The 23,409-nt window shown below is 44.5% G+C and overlaps 1 protein-coding gene across 1 annotated transcript in view; it reads left to right on the top strand.

Annotated features, from left to right (window-relative positions):
* Window positions 1-23,409, top strand: part of KSR1 (kinase suppressor of ras 1) — a 736,034-nt gene that overhangs the window by 620,971 nt on the left and 91,654 nt on the right. The window contains exons 14-15 of the mRNA XM_069614610.1: window positions 7,901-8,292; window positions 22,407-22,503. Of these exons, the coding sequence (XP_069470711.1) occupies window positions 7,901-8,292; window positions 22,407-22,503 (489 nt within the window). The remainder of the gene's footprint in view (window positions 1-7,900; window positions 8,293-22,406; window positions 22,504-23,409) is intronic.

Below are 23,409 nucleotides of genomic sequence, written 5' to 3'. Positions count from 1 at the left end.
CTTCATTTTGGAATCTCTAGTTGAGATCCAGTCTTGTCTGAAAAGCTTTTCTTTCACTTTATTAGGGTTTGTCACCAGTTTTTCTTCTGAAGATTCCAAGTCTGTTAGAGTCCAATTCTATTCCCCTTTCCAGTGGTTAAGGTAGGTTGAACTATGCCCTGACCTTTCGTTGCCAGTATTTTGTAGCCCTCTGCCGGGCTCTCTTCACTGATTTTTCTCAACATGCCTAGTGATTTCCATTTCATGGTGGCTTCTAAGGACTCTAGCCCAAGCTCAGATCTTATGGCTACTATTGGTGTGTTTCTTGGTAGCTTCAATAGTGGTTTCCAAAAACCACTTTCCAACTTGGGCCATATTTTGTGGGAGAGGTTCACTCCGGCTTTGCTCCCATATGTTAGCAAGGGTAGAACTTTTTGTACATAGAACATTCTGACCGGCAACAGTGAGAATTTTCCAAATTTACCATTCACAACTCTTCCTTGCACACTTAGATTCTTGATTTTTGCGATCAAGACGTCTTCCCAGTTTTTTTCCACTTTCGAGATGTTGATTCCGACTCCCAAGTATCTTATCTCGGGTACTCTTTTTAAGTTTTCTCCTCCTATCTCCCATGTGAATTTTTTCATTGCGCCATTGTTCTTACCACTCACCGTCATGATCTTCGATTTTTCCACGTTAATCAAGTCGTTCTTTAACATGTATTTTTGCAGGTTGGTTAGAGGTCGCTGTAGTCCAATTCCTGTTTCGTCCATTAGTAGAACTATGTCGTCTGCGTAGCATATTGTCGCCACTTCCTGGTCATTTATTTTCGGACTGAAGTCAATTTAAATAGCGTAGCCGCAAGCAGACAGTCTTGTTTTACGCCCTTCTTAATTTCGATGTTTGATGTCGGATCTCCATCTTCATTCAGCCGAATTTGTGTTGTTGTATTTTGGTGTAGCGCCCTTATTGGGTTCAGTAGCTCTGCAGGACAGTTCCACTTTTTTAGCTTTTCCCATAGCTTCCTTCTATAAACTGTGTCAAATGCTTGACTTAGGTCGATAAATGTGCAATGCCAGATGCAATTCCCTTTTAAATTCCACTGCGTTTGTTTTTAGCATTGTCAAAATGAAAAGATTTAGATCCGTGCTGGTTCTCTTCGTAAATCCTGTTTGTCGGGCATCTATAATGTTATTTGTTTCTGCCCACCTTGTCAAGTTCTTCTGTAGATCTGCAGCAGATAGCTTTCCTGTTGTTGCTAGTAGCGATATCGGCTGATAGTTGGTCGGCATATAGCGTTGAACTTTTTTATAAATTGGGACAGTTATACTTTTGTTCCAAATTTCAGGTATCTTTCTTTGCGTCTCAATTGTTTTGAACAACTTGTTTATTATCGCTGCCCATGATTTTGGATATTTCATCAGGTGGATATTCGATACCCCATCTGGCCCGGCAGCAGAGGAGTCTTTCAGTTTCTGAATTGCAATCTCTATTTCCTCCTCGTCCATCATTTTCAACCAGGCGTGCTCAGTTATCATGTCTGGTAGGTCCACATCTTCTATCCGTGCTGTGAACACGTTGGTGTAGTGTTTTATCCACTCCTGGTCATAGACACCACCAATTAACCTGCTTTGTTGGTTCAATGTACAGTTGTTAATTAGCTCCCATGTTTCTCTTGTGCTCATCTTCTGCAGCATCTTTAGCATTGCCTCACCTTGTTCTTGTTGTCTTCTGTATCTGAACTCTGTTAGCCAGTTTTTATATTGGCTTTGACTTTTCTTGATGTTCCTTTGTCTTTGTTCGACCAAATCATTGTTTCTTTTCTTGAATTCTCTTATTTCCTTTCTTAGTTGTTTTCTTCTTTCCACTAGTTGACAACTGTATGTGTGTTTAGGCGTGAGGGCATTGTGGTTTAGCCCCAACTTCTTTTCAATATATGCCTCCAGCAGGGTTTCATAATTTAGATGACCCGTCTGGGTGTTGTCTGTCTCTTTAACTAGACCTTTCAATGTTAGAATGTCTTTCTTTGTCATCCTTATTCGGTTGACAGACGGGTTCAGCTCCATTTTGTGAGATTTCGCTTTGGTTTCTTGTGGGGTTTTTGACTTTACCTCACTCCACCAAGTTGCCTTCAGGATATTGTGGTCACTGTCGTTCTGTTCTACAATTTCAAATCTTTTTATTTCTCTTACTATGGATGAGGATACCCATATGTAATCAATTGTAGATGACACTTGGCCATTGGACCACGTGTTGGCTCCGGGAATGTCCCCCGTTTTTTGACCGTTTAGCATGTGCAGGTTAAATCCTTTTAACATTTGTATCTATCTAGCAGCATTTGATGTTCCCAAACTTACTGCTTCCAGTCGAGAGGTGCCGTTTGTTTTTAGGCATTTTATGTTGAGGTCACTGCATATAATTATTTGAGTTTGCGGATTATTTTCCAACCTGGCAACTATTGTTTCCGTAATTACTTCCAGAAAATGATCTGTTGTTATTCCTACTGGATTCCACTATACCTTTTGCACCAGTGTGTACGTTGTTGCCTCTTTTTTGTTGTCACTGTTTTTTTCTAGTAGTGTCCATTGTACAAAATTGGTTGAGTTGCTTTTGTCTATTGTCCGCCATCCGCTGCCCTTTCTTATAAGGGTGATTAGCCCTGCTGTTGGCCTCCCCTCACGTCCTTTTTTCGCTGGATTGATACAGATCTCAAATGTCCTGTATACTGGAAGTTCGCTTATCCAGGTTTCTTGTAAGCATATTATTGTTGCAGTGTTTAGTTGGGGGTTTTCTTTGTTCATCAGGTGTTTGAAACCCCTTGTGTTCCATGAGATCACTATCTCCACTTCGGGTGATGCATTCTTTTTTTGCTATTAACGATTCCCTTCTGTCGATGAAGAACTTGCCAGCCATTGCCAGTCTTCTTGGAGCTCTACGTCTCTCTTCAGGCTATCTTTTCTATCTCCGATTTTAACCTCGCTTTTTCTTGCATCTTCTCTTTGTTCATCTCTCAACTTCAAATTGGAATTTGCCACTGTTATTTTAAAGTTTTCTTTCTGATGATTTTCCATCGCTTTCTTTGTGACCTGTGTAGCCTTTGTCGTCTTCCTCTGTTCTTGAGTAATTGGTTCTTTGTTCTTATCCTCCAGGTTTGTTTTACTGTGTATTTCTCGTACTTCATAGCCTCTTTTCAACAGCTCTTTCCCTTCTCTTAATATTAGCTCTTTGTCTGAAGTCGACTTCAGAGGTAAAATCACTTTTATCGACTCGATCTTCGTCGATGTATTCAACCAATGCTATGTCTTTGTTTCTCAATTTTCTCAATCTTGCCACACAGTGAAGAGCATCACATTTTTTTCAATTCAGGTTTTTATCCTCGTTTTCTGCGAGCAAATTTTCAATCAGGACCTTACTCACCAATTGACCCCGTTAATTTTTTAGTTTTTCCATGTTTCTCCTTTCATGATCGTAACTCTGTTCCGTACGAGGTTGCTTTGGATTCCATGGCTTATTGTTCTTTCTGGAGGTCTCTATCTTCGTCTCTAACTCTTCTTTCTGTGTCTTTTCTCTATTAATTTTCTTTTCTCATCCATTGTTAAGAACCCTGTTCGTGCCACAAACTCTTCCTCTTCGGAGTCAATTTGTGAGTTCTCACAATCATTTTTCCCTAAAAGTTCTGATCCTGGTTCCTTCTGACTTGTTTGAATTTTCTCATCATATTCCATTGGTTTTAGCATAGAGCTGTTGGCGACCTCTTCAATGTAATAAGAAGCGTCTTCAATCAAGTCTCTTGAGCCGTTGATCGACTCCGATTCAGTTTCTTCCTCGTTGTTTACGATCTTGACCTGTCTTTCACTTTGTTTTGGGATCACATGTGATGGTCAGCCATTTTCTTTGCTCGCTAGCTGTTTTGCGTTATCTATTGCTGGTTTTATGTTCCGGAAAAATGCTCTTGCTCCTTTCTTTAGATTACCTTGGACCGTTTTCGTGTGTTTCGGCTTACTCAATTATTGTCCCTAGACTTCTTTTCTTTGTGGACCTTTAGAGCTTTCTCCCTTATTTCTTTTGGATTCCCGGCCCTTGTGCCGGTCTGAATACAGAGTATAGCTCATCCTTGTTCGTGTTGTTCTCCTTACCTCCACTTTCTCCCATTTCAATCAAGGAGTCGTCTTTGTTCGAGCTCACGTTGTTGTTTGTGGCTTCCTTGATGGTTAAGTACTCAACCTGTTCTTGGAGATTGTTATTTTCAACTTTGTTTCTGGTGCTTTGATCTTTTACTTGTGTGTTGTTCCCCAGAGCTTTCCACTTGCTAGTCACATCTTTATTTGCCTTTATGTCGGCTGTACTTTCTATGCATTGCTGTTGGTTTTCTCTGTTTTGAGCATGTGTACCTCGTAAGTCTTGTACATCTTCCCTGTCATCTATGTGTCTAGCCTTGTTCTCTAGACTACATGTTTTTTCATTCCGCTCTGCGTTTTCTACTGTTTTACGCATCCATTTCAGTGACTCTAGCATTGCATTGGTCAATTGGTCTTTCTCGTGTCTTTCTCCACTGGCTAGGTCGAATAATCTTCGTTGCCACGCTGCCGAGGTTTCTGCTTCATGATTTAATCTTGCTTCGATTTTTAGAGCAGTTATTTCTTGTGCTGATAGCTTTGTTAGCATCAGCGCTAAGAGTGCATTGTTGTCCTTTACATTTTCGCTGATGGATTCATACAGTTTCATGTACAGGGCCAATGAGATGGTTAACGCTGCCATAACATTGTTCTGTAGTTGTGTTCCTATATCCATGGAGAAATCCGAGTATATAGTTGATGTGTCTTTGTTCTACCGACTCTTTGACTTTTTGTGATTTTTTTTTTTTGTTTTGTTCTTACTTCCGTTGTTTTCACTGTTTTGTCCCGTTCTCTGTGGCGAGGTTTCACGATCCTCCGTTTGTGTTGAGGTTGCAACAAGATTGCCCTTGCTTTTAGACTTTTCTCCATCATGAGTGGGTTTGTTTGGGTCGGTCTCTTCAAGGCAATCGTTGATTGCAAACATCCTTTGTCTTGAGGTGACAACATTGATAGATCTGCTGCTTCAGCGTTAAAGACCAGCCGAGGTCCTGTTCCCAAGTTAGGATTTTTCCTTAAACGATGTGTTTGTGGGATGTCGTACACCTTTTGTCTCTCTCCAAGATCCTTTGTTCGGCCTCCTATTTTCATTGGACTGCTTTCGTAGCCGTTTACTGGTCCTTTCTCATTTGTTGTGCCCTTTGTTGTTTTTCCTTCAATTGTTTTAATGAATTGTTCTCTCCATTCCTGTTCTCCTATCTCTTCTGCAATTGAGATTTCATGACTGTGGCTCCTTTCTATGATCCTTTTCCCTATTAGGGGTGACTTTGCTAATTGAAGTAGACGGTTGACTTGTCTATATGATTCCTTCCCGTCTTTCTGTATGCTTTCTCTTTTCTGACTCCTCTGTTTTATTAAGGATTCCAACTTTCTGTATTCTTTCTCATTTGGCCTTGTTTCTGTTAATGACTCGTTGGTTTTTTCGTCCTGTTTATTCTTCCCTTCTAATGTCTTTGGTTGGTCTTGGTCATCAATACTTATATTGTGCATGTTTTCTTCTATTTGTTTTATGTTGGCCGCGACCTCTTGACTACTTCTGCTGTTTCCTACATCGTGTATTTCACCTTCATCACTTATTATCACAATTTCCGATGCATCTGAGTAGATGGATTCGTCCAGACCTTCACTGCAAGCCTGCATGTCATTTTCCACGAGATTCCCACTCTTTTCTCTTTTTTCGTCAGTGGACTTTTTTTCTTTCTTATTCTGACTGTACAAGTTATTTTTTTCTCTTGTTTGCTTTATTTCGTTCACTTCTTTAGTCATGTTGGTGCCGCCTTCAATGCTTTCTAGGTTGATACTCCTTCCCCTAATCTCTTCTGATTCCGCGGCTGATTCCGCTCTTGGGGTGTTTGTTTTCATATTGAGCGTCTATAATCAATCCTAGGTCCGTGAGTTCGGCATCTGTCACGTTTAAATGGGCCGATGGCACAATTTCCGTCCTTTCCGTTGGCTGGCTGACTGTCTCCAGCTTCTGCACTTACTGGCGAAGCCGGGTCAGTGTCCTGCTTCAGCTTTTCGCTTTCACCGTTTTCGTCGTTTTGTGTACAAGCAATGTTTTCCAGTCTGTGTTTGCTGAGCCCTATTTGTAATACACATGTTGTCTCGTCTGTTGTCCCTGTGCCTGCCGTTGTGACGGGTGTTCTCGTCTCTCACACATTATTTCCTTGTTAGTTGTGGGCGTCAGGCACGCCTCCTTCCCTCCCGCCGGCCTCATGTCTCACAGCACCATCGCTGAGCGAGGTCGCGGAATCTCTGGGACTGTTCGAGTTCAAGTGGGAAGGAGTCTTACCTCTTTCTTTAGGTTCAGCATACGCCCTTGCAGGTCTCTCGCGCTGGTACTGTGGAAGTCTGGAAGTCGCTCTCGTATGGGGGCGGGCTGCTGAACCTCCGACAGTAGAGTGGACAGCCGACCTCTGTAGTTGATGAAACGGAGGCCATACTGCTTCGCAACTCCTCAGCGATGACTGGCAAAGACTGGACTCGCCTCGGACTCATGTGCGGGTGCTAGGTGTCTCCAGTCACGTTATGAAAGGTAGGTGTGTTTGAAAAATGAAAGCGCCAGTACTCCACTCCTATGGTCAATTGCCACTGCAGCCTCTCCAAAGTTCACCAAGCTGCACAGCAAAAGCCTAAGCAGAGTGAGAAGGGTTGCAACACCTTTCTTATGTTTAGGGTTCACGTCTGACATACTAACTGATGCTTCGTAACATGTGAGGAAATGCTCAGTGGTCTGTTCTGGGGGTGTCTTCGTCATACCATCCTCTTCTATGCTTTGTCTGGTCTGTAGACCCTATAAGAGTATACCCTACACTGGTTTGTTACCCCATTCAGTTAAACACTTATTGGTGAGATCTGTTTTATGTTCGAATCACCGATGGGCCGACTCAACCGTCATCCTTCAACAGTTGATGCGTTTAGCAGTACCATTATTTTGGAATATTATCTGCTCTTTTTTTTCTCTTAAGTAAAGGTTAAAGGCTGATAGAAAAGTCACAAATGCCTTTTAAATAAATAAATATCTGCTGCTTAGGGTTAAGGAAACTGCAACAAGTGTACTGTATAAAAAGCAAAGAATTATTATAGGACATCTCTACTTGGATATCGGGTTATAACCTACTGGTGTACAGAGTTTATTTTAAAACGCATTCTAGATTATTCATAGAGGAACCTAGGTGGCACTGATACGCCCTGCGTTAGGTGACCTCCATTTCTTCCGGGTCATAGTAGCAATAACTGCATAAATTACAATCCACATATGATACGTTTACGCAGTGAACAAACCTGGTTTTGACATTAAGGCAAACAAGAGGATTTTGTATTGAACTCAGTGCCTACGATCAAGAATGCACAAGTAGGCAGAAAATGTGAACGATGATTTAGATGGAGACACTTCTGCAATGTGGCAACTGGGTTTGCCTGATTGGCTCATTGCAGATTTCATAGTTTGAGGATCTGAGACGAGTGCCCTGAGGAGTCAAATGCTTAATAAAATAAGCTCTGATCCTGAGGGCATCACACATTTTCTCCATTTCAGTGAATTCACAAACTTTGATTCATACAAAAATGTTACAATGACTTGAATAATTTAAAATGTAATTTCAATACACATAGACTTGCTTTGTAATCTTCACTGCCGTTAGCAATTTATAATTTTGGACAAACTTGAAATAATTTGAAAGGAGAAAAATGGTTACGCTAAACTGCCTAGTGCAAGCCTTCGCAATATTGAACAATGCTATCTGCTTTCAAAGGGTTTTAGGGCGGTCTACCCAACTAAAGTAACACTTACCTTTCCTCCAAAACAGGTGGAAGATCAAGAAGCGACCAAATCTGAAGCAGAAGAGGAGGAGGAGGAGGAGGACGACGAGGTAGACGAGTTGCCGTCCTCGAGGATGCACTATCGAGGGAAGATATCCCGCAAGGCCAGCCAGACCAGCGTCTACCTGCAAGAATGGGATATCCCCTTTGAACAGATTGAACTAGGGGAGCTCATTGGGCAAGGGCGGTGGGGTAAAGTTTACCGGGGCAAGTGGCACGGTGAGGTGGCCATCCGGCTCTTGGAGATTGACGGAAATAACCAGGATCATCTCAAACTATTCAAAAAGGAAGTCATGAACTACAGACAGACGCGGCATGAAAATGTTGTGCTCTTCATGGGAGCCTGTATGCACCCACCTCACTTGGCAATCATTACAAGGTAAGTCTCAGAACCTCGGGTTCCATCAGCAGTGCATATGCAGATGACGCACTGCCCTTATGTACTTTCCTTCCAGCCGTGCATTTTTCTAGGTTTAAAAGTGAAAGATGTTCAGTACTCGAACATGCAGTGGTTTGCATTACAGATTGTTTGTAAAAAAATGTCTTGCTACAGTGAAGAACACAACCAACCAGTAGAAGAGAAGTGTACAACTTAATTGTGTTATATTTGTACCTCACCATGATTCCCTCCACACGCCCTACAGAGGGCTCAATGGATGAATCCAGTAATTAGTGAGGCATGTGTGAAAACTAATGGTGCAGTGAATTCCACCTCACAGGGCCCCCCCGAGCTCTTTGGTAGACTACAAATATAGAGAGTTTTGAATACAATGGCAAAATCGGTAATGGCCAAAAATGTCGCCCTCACAAAGACGACGGCCGAAAATAGACTTTTCTTTTTTTTTTAGACCCCCCTTACACCGCACATATATGTGGGGGGGTACAGGATATCATATTAATATGGAGGGGCTGAGGGGGGTCTCCCCCACATATATATGTGGTGTAAAGGGGTTTAAAAAAATTAAAATTATAAAGTCGCCATTTTCAGCCATTGCAATTGTGAGGGTCGCAGTGATCACATAGATCCGCAAAATCTAGAAAATGCACCCGGGTGCAGTGATATTGTGCTTTGTGCATAATGAGTGGTACCTATCTTGAAGATTTGTAATATCGACCGACACGCGATGCACCCTGTGCTGTCGGACAAGATCCTGCGTCTTGGCGAGCAGCCTCCATCACATCTATTTTTTATTTTTCTCTGATAAGCGTAATAGAAGAATAACTGTCCCTCTCCATCTTGCACAAACTGCAATGATCATGCAGTGGTGTTAGCCAAACTCCGCGGCCATCCACAACATGACGCATTCTCGACTGTCGTGGACGGTGGACACTTAACAACGTCCCCAAGATGGTGCCAAACACATAGTCCCTTGCCATCTGAGCTTAAGCTTATATACATTTGTACGTGGTTAGTAATGTAGAGGTTTCAACAATTGACTTAAAAGTGAGCAAGGATGGGAGCTGGTTGTGAGCTGTTTTTTTTGTTGCAACCAACTTTGTACATGCAAGCAAAAGCACCCAGATACCTCCTGGTTCGTTGCGCTATACAAGCAAATACACTAAACTAAACCAAACTTCTGCTTCACAGGTCTTTTTTTTTTTCTTTTTTGTGAACTACAACATACAATAAAAACAAGCTATGTTCAGTTGGACAAAATATCATCTTACATCTTAACCAAGAAACGCTCTGCGACCTTCTTTTTAACTGCATGGGCCCACTTTTAAAATGCACTACTTGATGGCAATGTGTGTTACTGTTTGTAGACTGATTGGCCGAGTGCATCTGCTCTCCCCCACAGCAAATAGTCCACACTTAGACCGCTGTTTAATTGCTATTGGGGGAATTCGCTTTTAATGCAGCGATGTACACCTTTCAGGGCAGGGGGCAAGGGTTAAGGCAACCATAGAATTGAGTGTTTTGCAGAGACTGTATGTTGTAGGTGTGTTTCGGGTTTATTAATATTGAAAGCATTGCTGTGCTAGTTATTACTTGCTGTAGTCAATTGATATGAGCCAGGACTACTAGCCCAAACTGCTTCAGTACTTGAGTTGTGAGATTAGCATCAGCTAGCCACACCAGTGTCCCTGCGAAATATATTTGTTTACACATACTCAACTGACCACAATAAGTGATCTCTTGAGACGACTGCAGGCAGAAGCGTTCAAATCAATCAAAAGAAAAAACGGGCAAGTTTAAACATTAAAAACATGACTGTTTATGTATAGTTATGTTAAAGCTAAGAGACCTTCATGGCTTTTACTGATGCTTTTGGTGTTGCTGCTGATCAACACCTACCCCCCCCCCCTTGAAGTGCACATGTAGAGAGTGTTGGGGCCTTATTCCATCCCTAACAAACCTCATGTAAAAGAGCCATGACTACTCTCCGTTGCCCCCCAGCAGGTGCTCTGCTGCCCTTCTCTCACAGGAAACACCAAGGATGGCAATCGGGCATTTGGCAAAGTTCATCTAGATGGATCAGTGTTCTTATTTTATTTTAGGTGACCTGTTAATGACCTGCAGTGACATTAACCTTAAAAAAATATTAGGAATGTGAGCTGTTGTGTCATTATTTATAAATGGCTGTGAGGCAGAGTTGCCCAAGATCAAAAGAAGAGCGCATCCATCCTCTAGATGGGGGTGACCTTTGGCCACGTCGACCGAATGAGGACAGCTTTAGCCCACAGGGATTCTACATTGATGAATAAGCCAGTTGCACATCGAGCATTGGTCGCCTAGGAGAGATTGAACTAAGCGCATTACATCTATGATTCAGGGAAGTTCCCATAGGCTACCAGTGGCCTACCCAACTCTGCTTGTCAGAATTTAAATACCTACCTACAGCATTGATGTAAACAAGGCCTTATTTTTAGTACGTGTGTGGTCACTTCTTTTTTAGTACAACTTTATTGATAATGATAGGCTAGGCTATAGGAATTCATTGACAAGTCTACATAAAAAAATAAAGGGCATTGGTGGTGTGTTTTAAATTGTTTATAATCTAGTCAATTAACTGGTCCAGACTACATAAAGATATGTGATTAGCAACTAGTCTTTGACAAATTACTAAAATAAAAGAGAGCAGCAGCAATGAGGCTTATATTCAACACTTATGACTGGTCACTCTCCCTAGGCACCGTTTTCTAACCTTTAGGACCTAATGCTCTGACCTTGACTTGTGCCTTAATGGATGTTTTCCGCAGGACGGTTTGTCTCTAAGCCTTTTGGACAGGGCATTGGAGGTGCAGGTGCTGCAACCCTGTTAAATGACAAGGGGACACTTGGTATCCAGATGATAATGTCTCACCCAGCTGTATCAGCTGTTTATAAAAGATGATTTGGTACCACAATGCCGGAGAGGTGTGTATGAGATGGCTGCATTTGGTGATAAAAAGAATTATTGCTATCAAAATAGTGGGGCAGTGCATTACAAGTTCACAGAATAACACTGGGGGCCTCTTCGCTGCCCAGTTGCCTACATGTAATAGCACTGGCGGGTACTAGGTCGTCTGTGGCTTTGTCCTGCCTCTCAGACTGCTCCTGATCTTTGATATTTGGTGGATTTTTAAAGTTCTGGGTCTTTCACAGCCCCAAGTGTACATGGCTAAAGTGATCACAACAGAGCTCTGTGTGCAGCTTGCATGTTGCAAGTTTGTATTTGTAGGGTCTGCATGGTGTTTCGTCTTTCAGCTGAAAGGCCAGGCTGCCTAGTGCTTTAAATGTGTCAGTACTATCCACCTCTCAGACCCAGAACTTTGATGTATTAATTCCGAGTAACTTTATGTCTTGATCTGAGATCAGTGCCAATACTCCAAAAGATGTAGCACCCTACTTGACATGATCAGAAGAGGATAAAGCTCAGTAATAGAAGCTTCCTCTCAGCCACACATCTGTTGGGTCAAACATCTCTGGCGCAAATTCCTTCGCTCTTGCTTTTTTGGTAATCCCCATACTCTTACCTTGATCCTCCCGCAATCTTAACTTCTCCCTCTGTGGGTCTCATATCTGTCACACTAGGAGTTGTCTCTGTGTGACTGCTTATTTCTGTTCCCTTGTCCCTCTCCTTACCCCCACTTCTTTTTCTCTATTTCTTGTTCTCTCTATCTCCGTCCTGTCTTTGCTTATGTATCTTTCTCTCTTTGCTTTGCTTCTCTGGTTATTTATCACGCTCTTACAGCCTGATGTTGAGAAGGGAAGGCCTTCCTGTCCCTCCCCAGATTGATAGAAAGTTCCATCCATTCAAGGGCTGTGAACATTGGCACCTGCAGGTACAACTCTGATTGTAGTGCATGCTACATAAGTGGTCAATATTAGCGCTTATATATTTGCAAAAGGCAGACCTCTCTACTAGCCTACACGCTTAGGGAATTTCCCTTAAGAACAAACAGAACATTTTAACAAGGTCTGATAAATGTAGCAGCTTGTCTAAAGGTGAAAGTCTTGCAACATGGTCATGCCAACTTGTCTCTTATCTATAGAGTGGAGTAGGATAACATATACAAACATGCAAATACATTAGTGCTCTGTATGGTTTACTTGATGAACTGTGAGAAGTGTGGCAAGTCAGGAGGAGGACACGGACACTCTGAGGGCATGCCTCACATGGTTTTATTAAAAGAAAAATATAAGGCCTATCTTTCCATATCACTGAGTGGTCCCTCCCTATGTTACTAAGGTGCTTGTCAGTCAATCATGAATGTCCAAAGGAATAAGTCCGCTGTCCAAACTAATCTGACCTTACCACTATGATAACTAACTTGGGTCAAGCGAATGGCTTCCTTCTCGTGAGGGTACTTTTGGTACTAGTGTTAGGATTACTTATTAGTATATAATCTTCAAATAGTCTGTCGTTATTTCTTGTATCAGTCTCTGTAACTCTTCAAGTGGGCTATTCGTTTTTCTCTCCTTGTAAATAGCCTTTGTGGATCTTTCATGAGATCTGTAATTCTGGTTACTAGATTCGAAGTATTCTTGAAAAATACTATTTCTCTGGTAGGCCTTCTCTCCTGGACAGTTATGGTTCACTTTGTTTTGTTCTATTCGATTTTGCATAATGCTCATCATTTTCCCTTTCTCTTATGTTATTCCCTTCTTGAGTAGAATACTGGGGTACTTCCCTTTTTTCCCAGTATATTGTAATGCACTGTTCTTTTCTTTCACTCTCAATATTTTCAAAACTTCTTTCTCTGATATCACAAAAATTTAAGTTCATCAGTTTCACGTCCAACTTTTCCTTGTGGATTGTACTGGGACGCGTTTCTTGCATGATATGATTCCCTCTAGGCCTCCCGTTATTCCCATTCTCCCCGATACCTCTGACTGTGAAGAACGTCTCCGGGATTCTGGTTTCTCTGGGAACTTCCATCTTGCTCTGTATTGCCATTGGGCCTCATTACATCCTGGCAGCTTCGGATCGCGGTGATTCCGTGACGGCGGTAATAAAGTTTCCGTGTCCGCAAGGTTGCGGAAAGACCGTCCGATTACGTGCTGTCGGTCGTGCGCACCACACAGACGCAGAAACGTTGTTACTGCCATCACAGAAAAAGCCACGGAAATGGACATAGCGCTGCCACAAGTAGCGCAAAACCCATGTCCGACTCCGTCGCCACGGAACCGGAAATACCATGATCGCCAAAAAACGGAAACAGAGAGGCGGCCATCATATAAAGCACAATCCATTGCCATCCAGAGTCAGCACAAGCACTATCCAACTGTGAGAAGGCAAAAGGGACCACCAGCATGTCTGCCAGGATTTCAGCGCAGAGGCAGCGCAAACAGTGCTTCAGTGAGGCGGAGCTAACTGTGCTCGTGGAGCATGCAGAGATGCTGTTCAGTGCCGATCAACAGCGTGCCACACAGCAGCGGAGGAAGGAAGTGTGGGCAGAAGCAGCACGCAAGTGCACCGCTGTGGGCGTGACAGTGAGGAGCGTCAAGGACTGCCACAAGCGGTGGGACGACCTCAGGCTGAGGGTTCGTAACCTCATCTCCACACACCGCCCAACGCAGCAGTGGGACAGGTGGAGGACCCCCTTCCCCACTGAGGCTGCAAGCATGGGAGGAGTGTTGCAGCAGTGTCCTCCACCTTGTGGGCATTCATGGGATTGGGGAGGCTAAGGCAGGAGTGAGCCCACCTGCAGATGCTGGTAAGTGGTCAAACATGAATGCCATAAAAGAATATGTTGATGGCATTACAGTGCCAAAGGACCCATTAATAACCCCCCCCTCCCCAGGCAGTGCATGACTGGCCCAAAGGACCCATTAATAACCCCCCCCCAGGCAGTGCATGACTGGCCCAAAGGACCCATTAATAACCCCCTCCCAGGCAGTGCATGACTGGCCCAAAGGACCCATTAATTACCCCCCCAGGCAGTGCATGACTGACCCATTACTAACCCCCGCACCCCCAGGCAGTGCATGACTGGCCCAAAGGACCCATTAATAACCCCCCCCCAGGCAGTGCATGACTGGCCCAAAGGACCCATCAAGATCTTTATGGCACCCAATATCACAACAATGCATACCCCAAGCAATTAGATGCATGTAACGAACACTATACAATGACCAACCTGTATGATGCATGTGATGCACCCATCAGCCACCACCACAACACTAATTGCATGTCCTCTGTGTCCCCACAGCCGTATCCAGTGACAGTGACACTGCACAACAGGCCAGGCAATCAGCACCGGAACGTGTCCAAGTCGCCGCCCCCACACAAGAGGATGCTGCCAGCAGTTCTGCATCTCAGCCCCCACTACCAACTGCAACAGATGTGCCGGCCACCACCACTGACATCCCCACCGTCTCCATGCTGCCTGAGGCAAGACAGGTGCCACGGGAACCCACCATGCCCACCCAAACCAACACAGAAGGCAGCTGCACTGAAGAGGATGCAGCCTGTAGTGACAACAGTGCCCCGGTAGAGCACTCTGATGCTGGGCCACAGGGGGCGACGCCCACATTTGATGACCTGGGGTTCCTTCCATCAGCTGGAGTTTAGCCCCGCTTCACTCAGAAGTCCCATGAGGTCACCCACCCCATGGCAGAGCTGAATTCCCACATGCAGCGGATGGAGGCGCAGCAGGCAACCCTCACCCAGCTGGTGGAGAGGCAGCTTGAAGAATCTAGGCTGCAGAGGGGGTACTACAGCACGTCAGTGCGTCGCCTCTCAAGGTCTATTGGACGCTTTGCAAGCACAATAGTCACCCTGGCACGCCATGTGCGGGAGGGTAACGACAACACCTCCAGGCTCATTGAGGCCATGTTGATTGGGCAACAGGCAAATATTGCACGTATGCCATGTATACCTGATTCTGTGCCATCCAATACCACCACCCCATCCAGCACCACTACTGCCAGTCCAAGGAGGCGCTCGAGTCGGCTAACAGGGCTCTCAGGCAAGGATGCACAGGCACAGAAGCGCACACAGAAGTGATGGCATGTGTGTGGGGCACTGCAGGACACACGCGGACTTGAAGGGTGTGAGGGGTGGGTACGTTTGGGTGGTGGGGAGGTTGTTTTGGGTGTTTGAACATTGGGGCCTGGGTGGGGGTGGGTACGTTTGGGTGGTGGGTGGGCTCGGGTGTACAGCTTCCCTAACCATTTCACCTCCTTCCCTGTTGTGAATTCATCAATATATCATCATTTGAAAGCAGAACATACATGTGCGGACATCTATCATTTCATTTGCAGTACAACAAATCATTTATTGTCATCACTCTATGCATTGCTGTGAATGTGCTGTGTCTCAAAAGTAAATGCGAATCAGCTCATCCCGTGCTCTTTGGCCATCAAGTGCACCCCCAGGGGGAGGTGGTCCCATCCCCATCTTCTTCATCTGCGTCTGGGGGCATTGGGATGTTCCTGCGCAGGCACAGATTGTGCAGCATGGCACATACGAGCGTGATTTTACCCGTCTTCACTGGGCTGTACAGCAGTGATCCCCAGATCTGCTCAGACAGCGGAAACGGGCCTTCAGCAGTCCGAATGTCCTCTCAATCATTCCACGTGTGCGGACATGTTTCCTATTGTATGCCTCTTCATGCCTGTTCCTTGGTCTCCGTACAGGTGTCATCATCCATGGTGTGAGTGCATATCCAGCATCACCTACATGGGATGAAGATGGGGGGACATGTCAGTGTTTGTGGTATCATGTCTTAATCTGATGTTGTGCTATCTTGTATCATTGTTCATTCATGCATATGTGCCATGCAGTGGTTTGAAGTGTTCATTGGGCATCACAGTGGATGTCCCCAACTGGATATTGGCCTACACATTTATGTGCATGTGTACTGTGCCCTGCGGGTGACATTGGATTGTGAGTATGTCATAGTGCAGTGATGTGCACACATGGCAGAGTGACTCCACTGTACTGAAGTAGTCGATGCACGACGTCTCATTTACAGGCATCTCGTGCATTGGGAGGGCAGTGTTCCATTTGTGGGTGGGTGTCTGCAGTGGCACAAGGTGTATGGGACAGTGACAGGATGGGCTGTGGCAGGATGTGTACAGGCACACTGTGGTGATCTGTCATGTCTTCCTTTGTGATGTTTGGTATCCGCTGTCTATTTGGTAGATGGGAAGGGGGGGTGATGCATGTGCTGTCCAGCGGCACACTCACATTGCTCATTGGCCTGGACACATACATAACGCTTCAACAGGGTCAGAGCATTATCAGCTGTACTCACCCAATAGCCATGTGCTTTGTCCGGCATAGCGTTCCATGTACCGTGGCAACGTGGAATTCCGCAGTACCATTGAGTCATGGGTTGAGGCTGGGAAACGTGCGCAGCAGTGTGTAATCAGTAGCGTGGCATCACATACCATCTGTACATTCAGTGAGTGATACTGTTTCCTATTGCGGAACACCATCTCAATTGCACGTGGTACTGTCAGATAAATGTGGGTGCAGTCAAGTGCACCTATGCAATTTAGCATGCCTGCTTTGGCATGGAAGGCCAACTTTGTGGCAATGACCTCGGGGAGGGTACGGGATAGGGCTATGTGTTCCGACACATGGCGCAAAAGGGCATCCAGTACCTGTACCAGGATTTTCGAGAAACAGGGTTGTGATATGCCATGCAGCTCACCAACCGTGTGTTGATAGGTGCCAGTGCCAAGGAAATGCAGCACAGACACAACCTTCAGGAGGGGCGGGGGGGTGGCAGTGGGGGTGTCTATGTGGCTGCTGATGTCCTCAATCATGGCAGTGATGTAGAGGATTGTTGGGCGGTCCAGCCGGTATAGTGTGTGGATCTGTCCTGGGGTAAGGTTCCAGGGTGAGGCCCTGATGCGTGGTATTGCAGGCTGCCTGCAGGGTAGGGGTGGCTGCACAATGGGGTTTGCCATAGGTGCAGGGTTGGCTGGTTGGCGCCTGCACCTCCTCCGCCTCTCCTCTGCACCATTACTGTCATCATGTGCAGTGCTGCCTGTTGGTTGAGTAGGCCCAGTCCAAGTGCTACTAGAGCTGCTGCCTGCATGATTCTGTGTTGTGTTGGACTGGGTGTGGCTCTTTTTGTGGGCACCCAGTTGTGCTGCTGGGTCCAGCTGGGCTGATTTGGTGCACCTGTGCCCTGATTCTGTTCAGCAGGCACTGTTTAACGTCATCTTCGCGGTGGCGGAGGTACCGCCACTGTGATCACGGTTTTAACTCCATTTTTCTGGCGTTGTTTCCATGTCCGCGCTAGTTGTGATGCTCGCGGTGTTTCGTGTTGCCGGTAATGGAGGGGTTTCCGTGCAGGTGGACTTTACAGGACCCTTAACTCTGTGGTGGCGGTTTGAGGAGGTGCTATTTCCGGGGCTGCGGGTCATGATTGGGCGGACGTGGAAACGGTGGTGGTATGGTTTTACCGCCGCCGTTAACTCCGGACCGGTGTACTTGTAATGAGGCCCATTGACTTGCTTTTGCCGGCATTGTCTTCCTTGGGGTTTCTCTTCGCCTCGCAGCGTCCCCGTATCCTACTAAGTGACCGGACACCTTGTTGCTTTGTGCTTGCAGTGGCATCAGTGATAGTTTTTGGGCTGGCTGCCCACCATGTATCCTTTGTTGTCATGCCACCACCTGCCTTGGGGCTCCTGCCCATTCATCTTCTCACGGTGGGGATTCAACATAACTCTGGCACCTCCCTGTTCAGTGTAGTGCCAGCTTGAAACTCGTGGGCTTCACAGCCTCCTCTACCTCCTCCAGATGTTACGCAGCTCGGGTCCATCCCTTGCTTGCGTATGCGTTCCTCTCTGTATCTCTCTCTCTCTCTCTCTCTCTCTCTCTCTCACTGTTTGTCTCTCTCTCTCTCTCTCTCTCTCTCTCTCTCTGTCTCTCTCTCTCTGTTTCTCCCTCTCTCTGTTTCTCTCTCTCTCTTTCTCTCTCTCTCTCTCTGTTTCTCTCTCTCTCTCTCTCTCTCTCTCTGTGTTGCTCATCTGGTACTCTCTATTCAACATACTTGTCCTAGAGGATTGGATACTTCCATTTAAAGGAACATGTTCTCATTCTAGGTGATAGCGACATCCATTATGTTTTTCTTCGTCCCAGTCTTATTTAAAAGTCGTGGGTGTTTTAGAGCATCCCACGTAAGCATGGTGTGCACAGCTTTAGAGAGTTCCTCATAGGAATGGGAGTCCTTGTCCCCTATGGCGGAGTCTCTCCCGGTGAGGTCCCACTTGCCTCGACCCCTAGGGACGGTGTAGCAGAGCTCACCTCCCTAGACTCACTCTCAGAACTTGCTGTTGGGTTGTTTTCCACCTTGCGGGACACCAGGGTCAATGGTTTGCTAATTTTTCTCCTTCAAGTTGGTCTTGCCTGCCTCCCTGTCTGGATTGCCAAAGGAAGGAATAAGGTCCTGTGGCATCTCAGACACTCTGCCATTTCTTTGCATCGGTTTCTTCTCAAACACCCTGATCCCTGGGAAGATCTGTGCATGTTCTTTTCCACTAAAACATTTACCGGTGCCACTTTAGGAGTTGGAATATGATGCGCTGCTAGTGAACATACCTTTCCTGCACCTATCGGCTTAACTTTGTTGGGAATGATTGCTTCTCCTAAGACTGAAGTTAGGTAGAATGAATTCAGGAAATGGTTTTATCTCCCCACAATACAATACTGCCTATGGCAGTGGATCACTTCATAGCATTGAAAATATAGTTCTACAGGTTCTTCAATGCGACAGGGTTATGACCATCCATGACATTAGGTACGTGCCTTGGGCCGTGAATTCATTTTGCATGCATCAGTATTACACCACCTTGAATAATTAGGTTTTCAATCCCTGTTTTGATGAAACCGAAGAGAAGTGAAAATGTGAGTCAACACGCGTAAGCTCCAGCTAATGTTTGCAATTGATAGATGGCAAGTAAACTGGTTGCCTTATATTCCAAGTGAACCAAGAGTACACTTGTGTACGGAATCTGAGATGTCAGTGAATGGGTCTGAGCCTCACAGGTTTTGGCCATGACATGCTAATAGCTGAGGAACTGTCGTCTTTTGCTGTTTTGAGTTTATTTTTAGAACTGCAGTAAAAATAAGTTTGAGCTGAGGACATACACTGATTCCTGTTTGGTTTATAGTAAGACTAAAAAGAAAAACTCTAGTCTCATTGCTCTGGAATCATCCAAAGGGAATAAGGAGCGCGTCTTTAGATGTGTATGGACTGCAGAGGGCGGCCAGACCAGCTCCTTGGTCGCTGTGGCAACTGAAAGCCCAGTCCTTAGTAAGTGGAGGCCTTGTGGAGAAGTAATGGCCCTACTTGGCATCCACATGATTTGTCAAATAAGAATTATTACAAGGATTCCTCAACATTTTATGTTTAAGATGTTTGTGGAAACTGTGCAGTGATACTGGTTGGTCATTTATTGAACTTCTACGCGTAACGGGGAAAGACTGGATGAGCCGTCACCAATATATAAAAAGAAAGCACATTTACAAATCCAATTGAGTTTTCAGTTTGTTTATTCAGATCAAAATTGTAATCCATTAAACCAACAACAATGATCACAATAAAAAAAATCCCTGGAATAAAATATGTAGAAAATTAGAATCCATCACCCCCAATATATATCATAAAAACCCTAATTAGAATTGAAAGGTCATCACAAAGTGTTGGGTACTAAATTTAATAGAGCACCCTGAGATGAGAAGAGACAGAATAGATGCCAACTCATAGTAAAGCTAGTTTAAGTGGTGCCCATGGTACTACATACAATAGCACACCTTGAGATAGAAATGGGGGAAATAAATACAAATTCATGTTAAATGGTCAATAAGAGTTGCCCCCAAAGAGGGAAGAACTTTTCAAACATTTACTTTTCAACATCCAGGCCCAACTCAAATATTCCGCCGTGCCCAGCACCACTTTTGGAACGAAGGTTACATCATCAAAGCTTCTCTGACCATACACAATCCTAATGTCTTTTGTTTTGCTCTAGTCACCCCGAGTGGGACAGGTAGGCCCAGACGTGGGCCACGTGCCTGCTGGACCTAGAGACCCACGCTACTGCTCAATGATGAGGCCTGATAAGGCTAAAACATGTCTGGGGATTCTTGTGGTCTCATACAGAAGGGATGTGATCGATCAGTTCGTGCTGGACTGCCCCTTTTGGGGTGGGACCAAGCCTGATTTACGTATGGTCTTTCCCATTTTTTAATGGCTTGGCATGTGAAGAACAATGGTCTGTAGGGTTGCCCAGAGCAATACCAGAGGTTAAGATTAATTCTAAACCTTCCAGCCATCACCTCTTTTGTTTTGCTTTAGTCAGGATATTCACCAGTATTTTCTGAGTTTAATGTAGAGAGGGCAAAAAAACAGGAAATGTGCTCCTTCCTCTCTGGCTGATGTACAAGCTGGGCAGTAATCACTGGATGCATACCTATTCCATTGTGAGAGCCAAACTGTTAGACTAAAGGCAATGCGCCATTTTCTAGCGATGCATCAAGGCACACACTCTTATGCATCAAGGCACACACTCTTATTTTAATGTTATGCAAGTTTCCATAGCACACACCTGTCCATTATATCTGAATGTTCTAACTGAGGCACTTAGACTGGAGCTGAGCCTTACTTCTCTACCTACCCTTGCGTTAAAAACGAGATGTTTACTTTTTATTACACGAGTGCCTCCTGTGTGTCCATTATTAGAACGTTTAGGAAACAGCATAGATAGGTGCAATAAGTATGCACAATCGATCTACTTGATCATTACTGATATATCTTGGAAACCTGATTGGGGATCTGAATATCACATATTACAGAAATAATTTGTTCCAAAGCTGGAAAGGTGGGACTGGGCCTAAAATTATGAACATATGTAAAAATTGAGCAGCTATAAAGAATTTAAATATGTAATGCATCGTTTTAAAGCTCCCCAAGGTTACCTAATGTTCTGCTCCTCACCTGCTCTCCAAAGGTTTATTTTACTGTTGAGATTGAACAAATGACCTGTACTCTCAAATGCAGGCACCCTTGGAAACAACAACCACACTGGATCTAACCTGCTGCATTTGTAAAAAAAAAGAGTTAAGTGGAGACTGCAGGCCACATCCTAACTGAATGTCGGCCACATGGGTCTCTCCACGTGACCCTATTGGGCTCTTTCATGAATAATTACGAAAGTCTAAACAATGGCGTATTTTGGAGCCACTTTCTGAACACTTTTAAGAAGGCTTTGCGTGTATGGCTAGTGGTGGAGCTATCATTAAATGAAAGGGTATCTGAAAACTCATCAGGCACTTCATGATTGATGATGTATTGCATTTAAGATGTCTATGCAACACTGTTAGTTTTAAACTTGCTATGTACATTTTTCTATTTTTATCGAATGGTGTATGAATTGTATGACGTGATTATTTTTATTTTTGGTGTTTCTTTCTCTGTACATTGTATATGGTGTGAACCTCTATGAACTAAAACACATTAAAATAAAATAGATTTATATTAAATAACCTAAATATTGATACGTTTGAATGTACCAACATCCGAGCATCACTAATCGTGGATTAACCAGACAATTCAAAGAGACCTGGTGCTCTGTATTTTACCTGAAGAAAATGTTTCAATTAAACCAATTACTGTAGTTGAAGAATTCTTGATTGATTTAGAACAATGGTCTGCAGAGTGGTGATCTATTTGTCTGTTGTTGGAAGACTGCCATTTATTTCATGGGTCAAAGCCACATATTAGCCTCCCTTTAAAGCTTTGAGACAATCCTTCTTGCATCCCCCTGATCCCCACATCAATGGCCTTTAAAAGCAGGCGTGATGAACAGCCTTGCCTCATGCCACCCAATAGTAGGGCAAACAATAGGTAAAATAGGAGATTTGATGTTGCCTATAACACTCTCTAGGTGCTGCATGGAGCACTACCTTCAACTTGCCACAGTTGACTTTGTGGCCCCAACCAGAACCACATTTGCCCCAGTATTTGCAATGTCTAAAGTATGTGCACTGATTTGACCTTTGTTTTTGTCTGAAAAGTAGACTCATGTTCTTGTTACCTGTATGTTTTTAGTTTCTGCAAAGGAAGAACGCTTCACTCCGTTGTGAGGGATCCAAAGACGTTGCTGGATATCAACAAAACAAGGCAGATTGCACAAGAGATTATTAAGGTAAGAAAACGTCAACGAAAAATCAATATCTACTACCTCCTTCCTCGTAACATAGAGAGTAGCCACAAAGGGGGAGTGGAACCCTGGGCTGGACGCACCGGGAACATGCTATGGAAAGGTGTTTTGCGAGGGAGGTTTGATCACCAATGGTTTGGTTATTTGCAATCAAAACGGTGGCAGATCTAAATAAGAGGCGGCACCAGTGACTCCAATCCAGAAGCATCCTTGGTTCAGGAAAAGGAAGATGAGACACCACTGATGCCAATGCAGGGTGCCATGCCTGCCAAGGGGAATTGACATGTTGGGCTCACTTTACTCACCCCTTATTTTCCATCCAAAGGATTCATGCCACTTGTGTTCATCCTTCAAGCTAGGCCATGTTTGCAATTCTTCTCATTCTTAGCTTTTTGATGTTGAAATGTAACTTCTTTCCTTCCCGGATCCTGTGTGTATCGTACACTTGGAGTTCTCCGGGCTTTTCCCCTTAGTTCCTCTCCTTTGCAGGTTCCGTGCAGTCTCTCTTCTTCCTCACAAAATTAACTATCATATTCCTACTTCTACTTTTCGGCTTCTTTCTCTAGTTTTTACACTTTTTTTTTTTTTTGTTCGTCTTTCACTCTCCACCTCTAACACAGTGCATTCCTTCTGCTTCTGTTATGCTCCTCATTAGCTCTTTCTCAGTTCTTTTTTTTAACCTATGTTCTCTCGCAATACACTTTTCTTATTCCTTGGCTAGTAGTTCCTCCCATCACCTCCCCTGACCGAGCTCTTCTAGTGTAGGTATAACAGTCATTGATGTAAATGGGCATGGGTCAGGCTTGCTAAGTAGAAGGTCCACGGTGGAGCCGATTGGTAGTTGACAGCTGTAACAAAATGTAGCTTGCCTCTTTGAGGGACTGAAGGGTC

The sequence above is a fragment of the Ambystoma mexicanum genome, chromosome 9 (genome assembly GCF_040938575.1).
Source record: "Ambystoma mexicanum isolate Mex_15411 chromosome 9, UKY_AmexF1_1, whole genome shotgun sequence".
Classification (NCBI taxonomy): domain Eukaryota; kingdom Metazoa; phylum Chordata; class Amphibia; order Caudata; family Ambystomatidae; genus Ambystoma; species Ambystoma mexicanum.
This window is presented reverse-complemented; position numbering and strand designations above follow the sequence as displayed.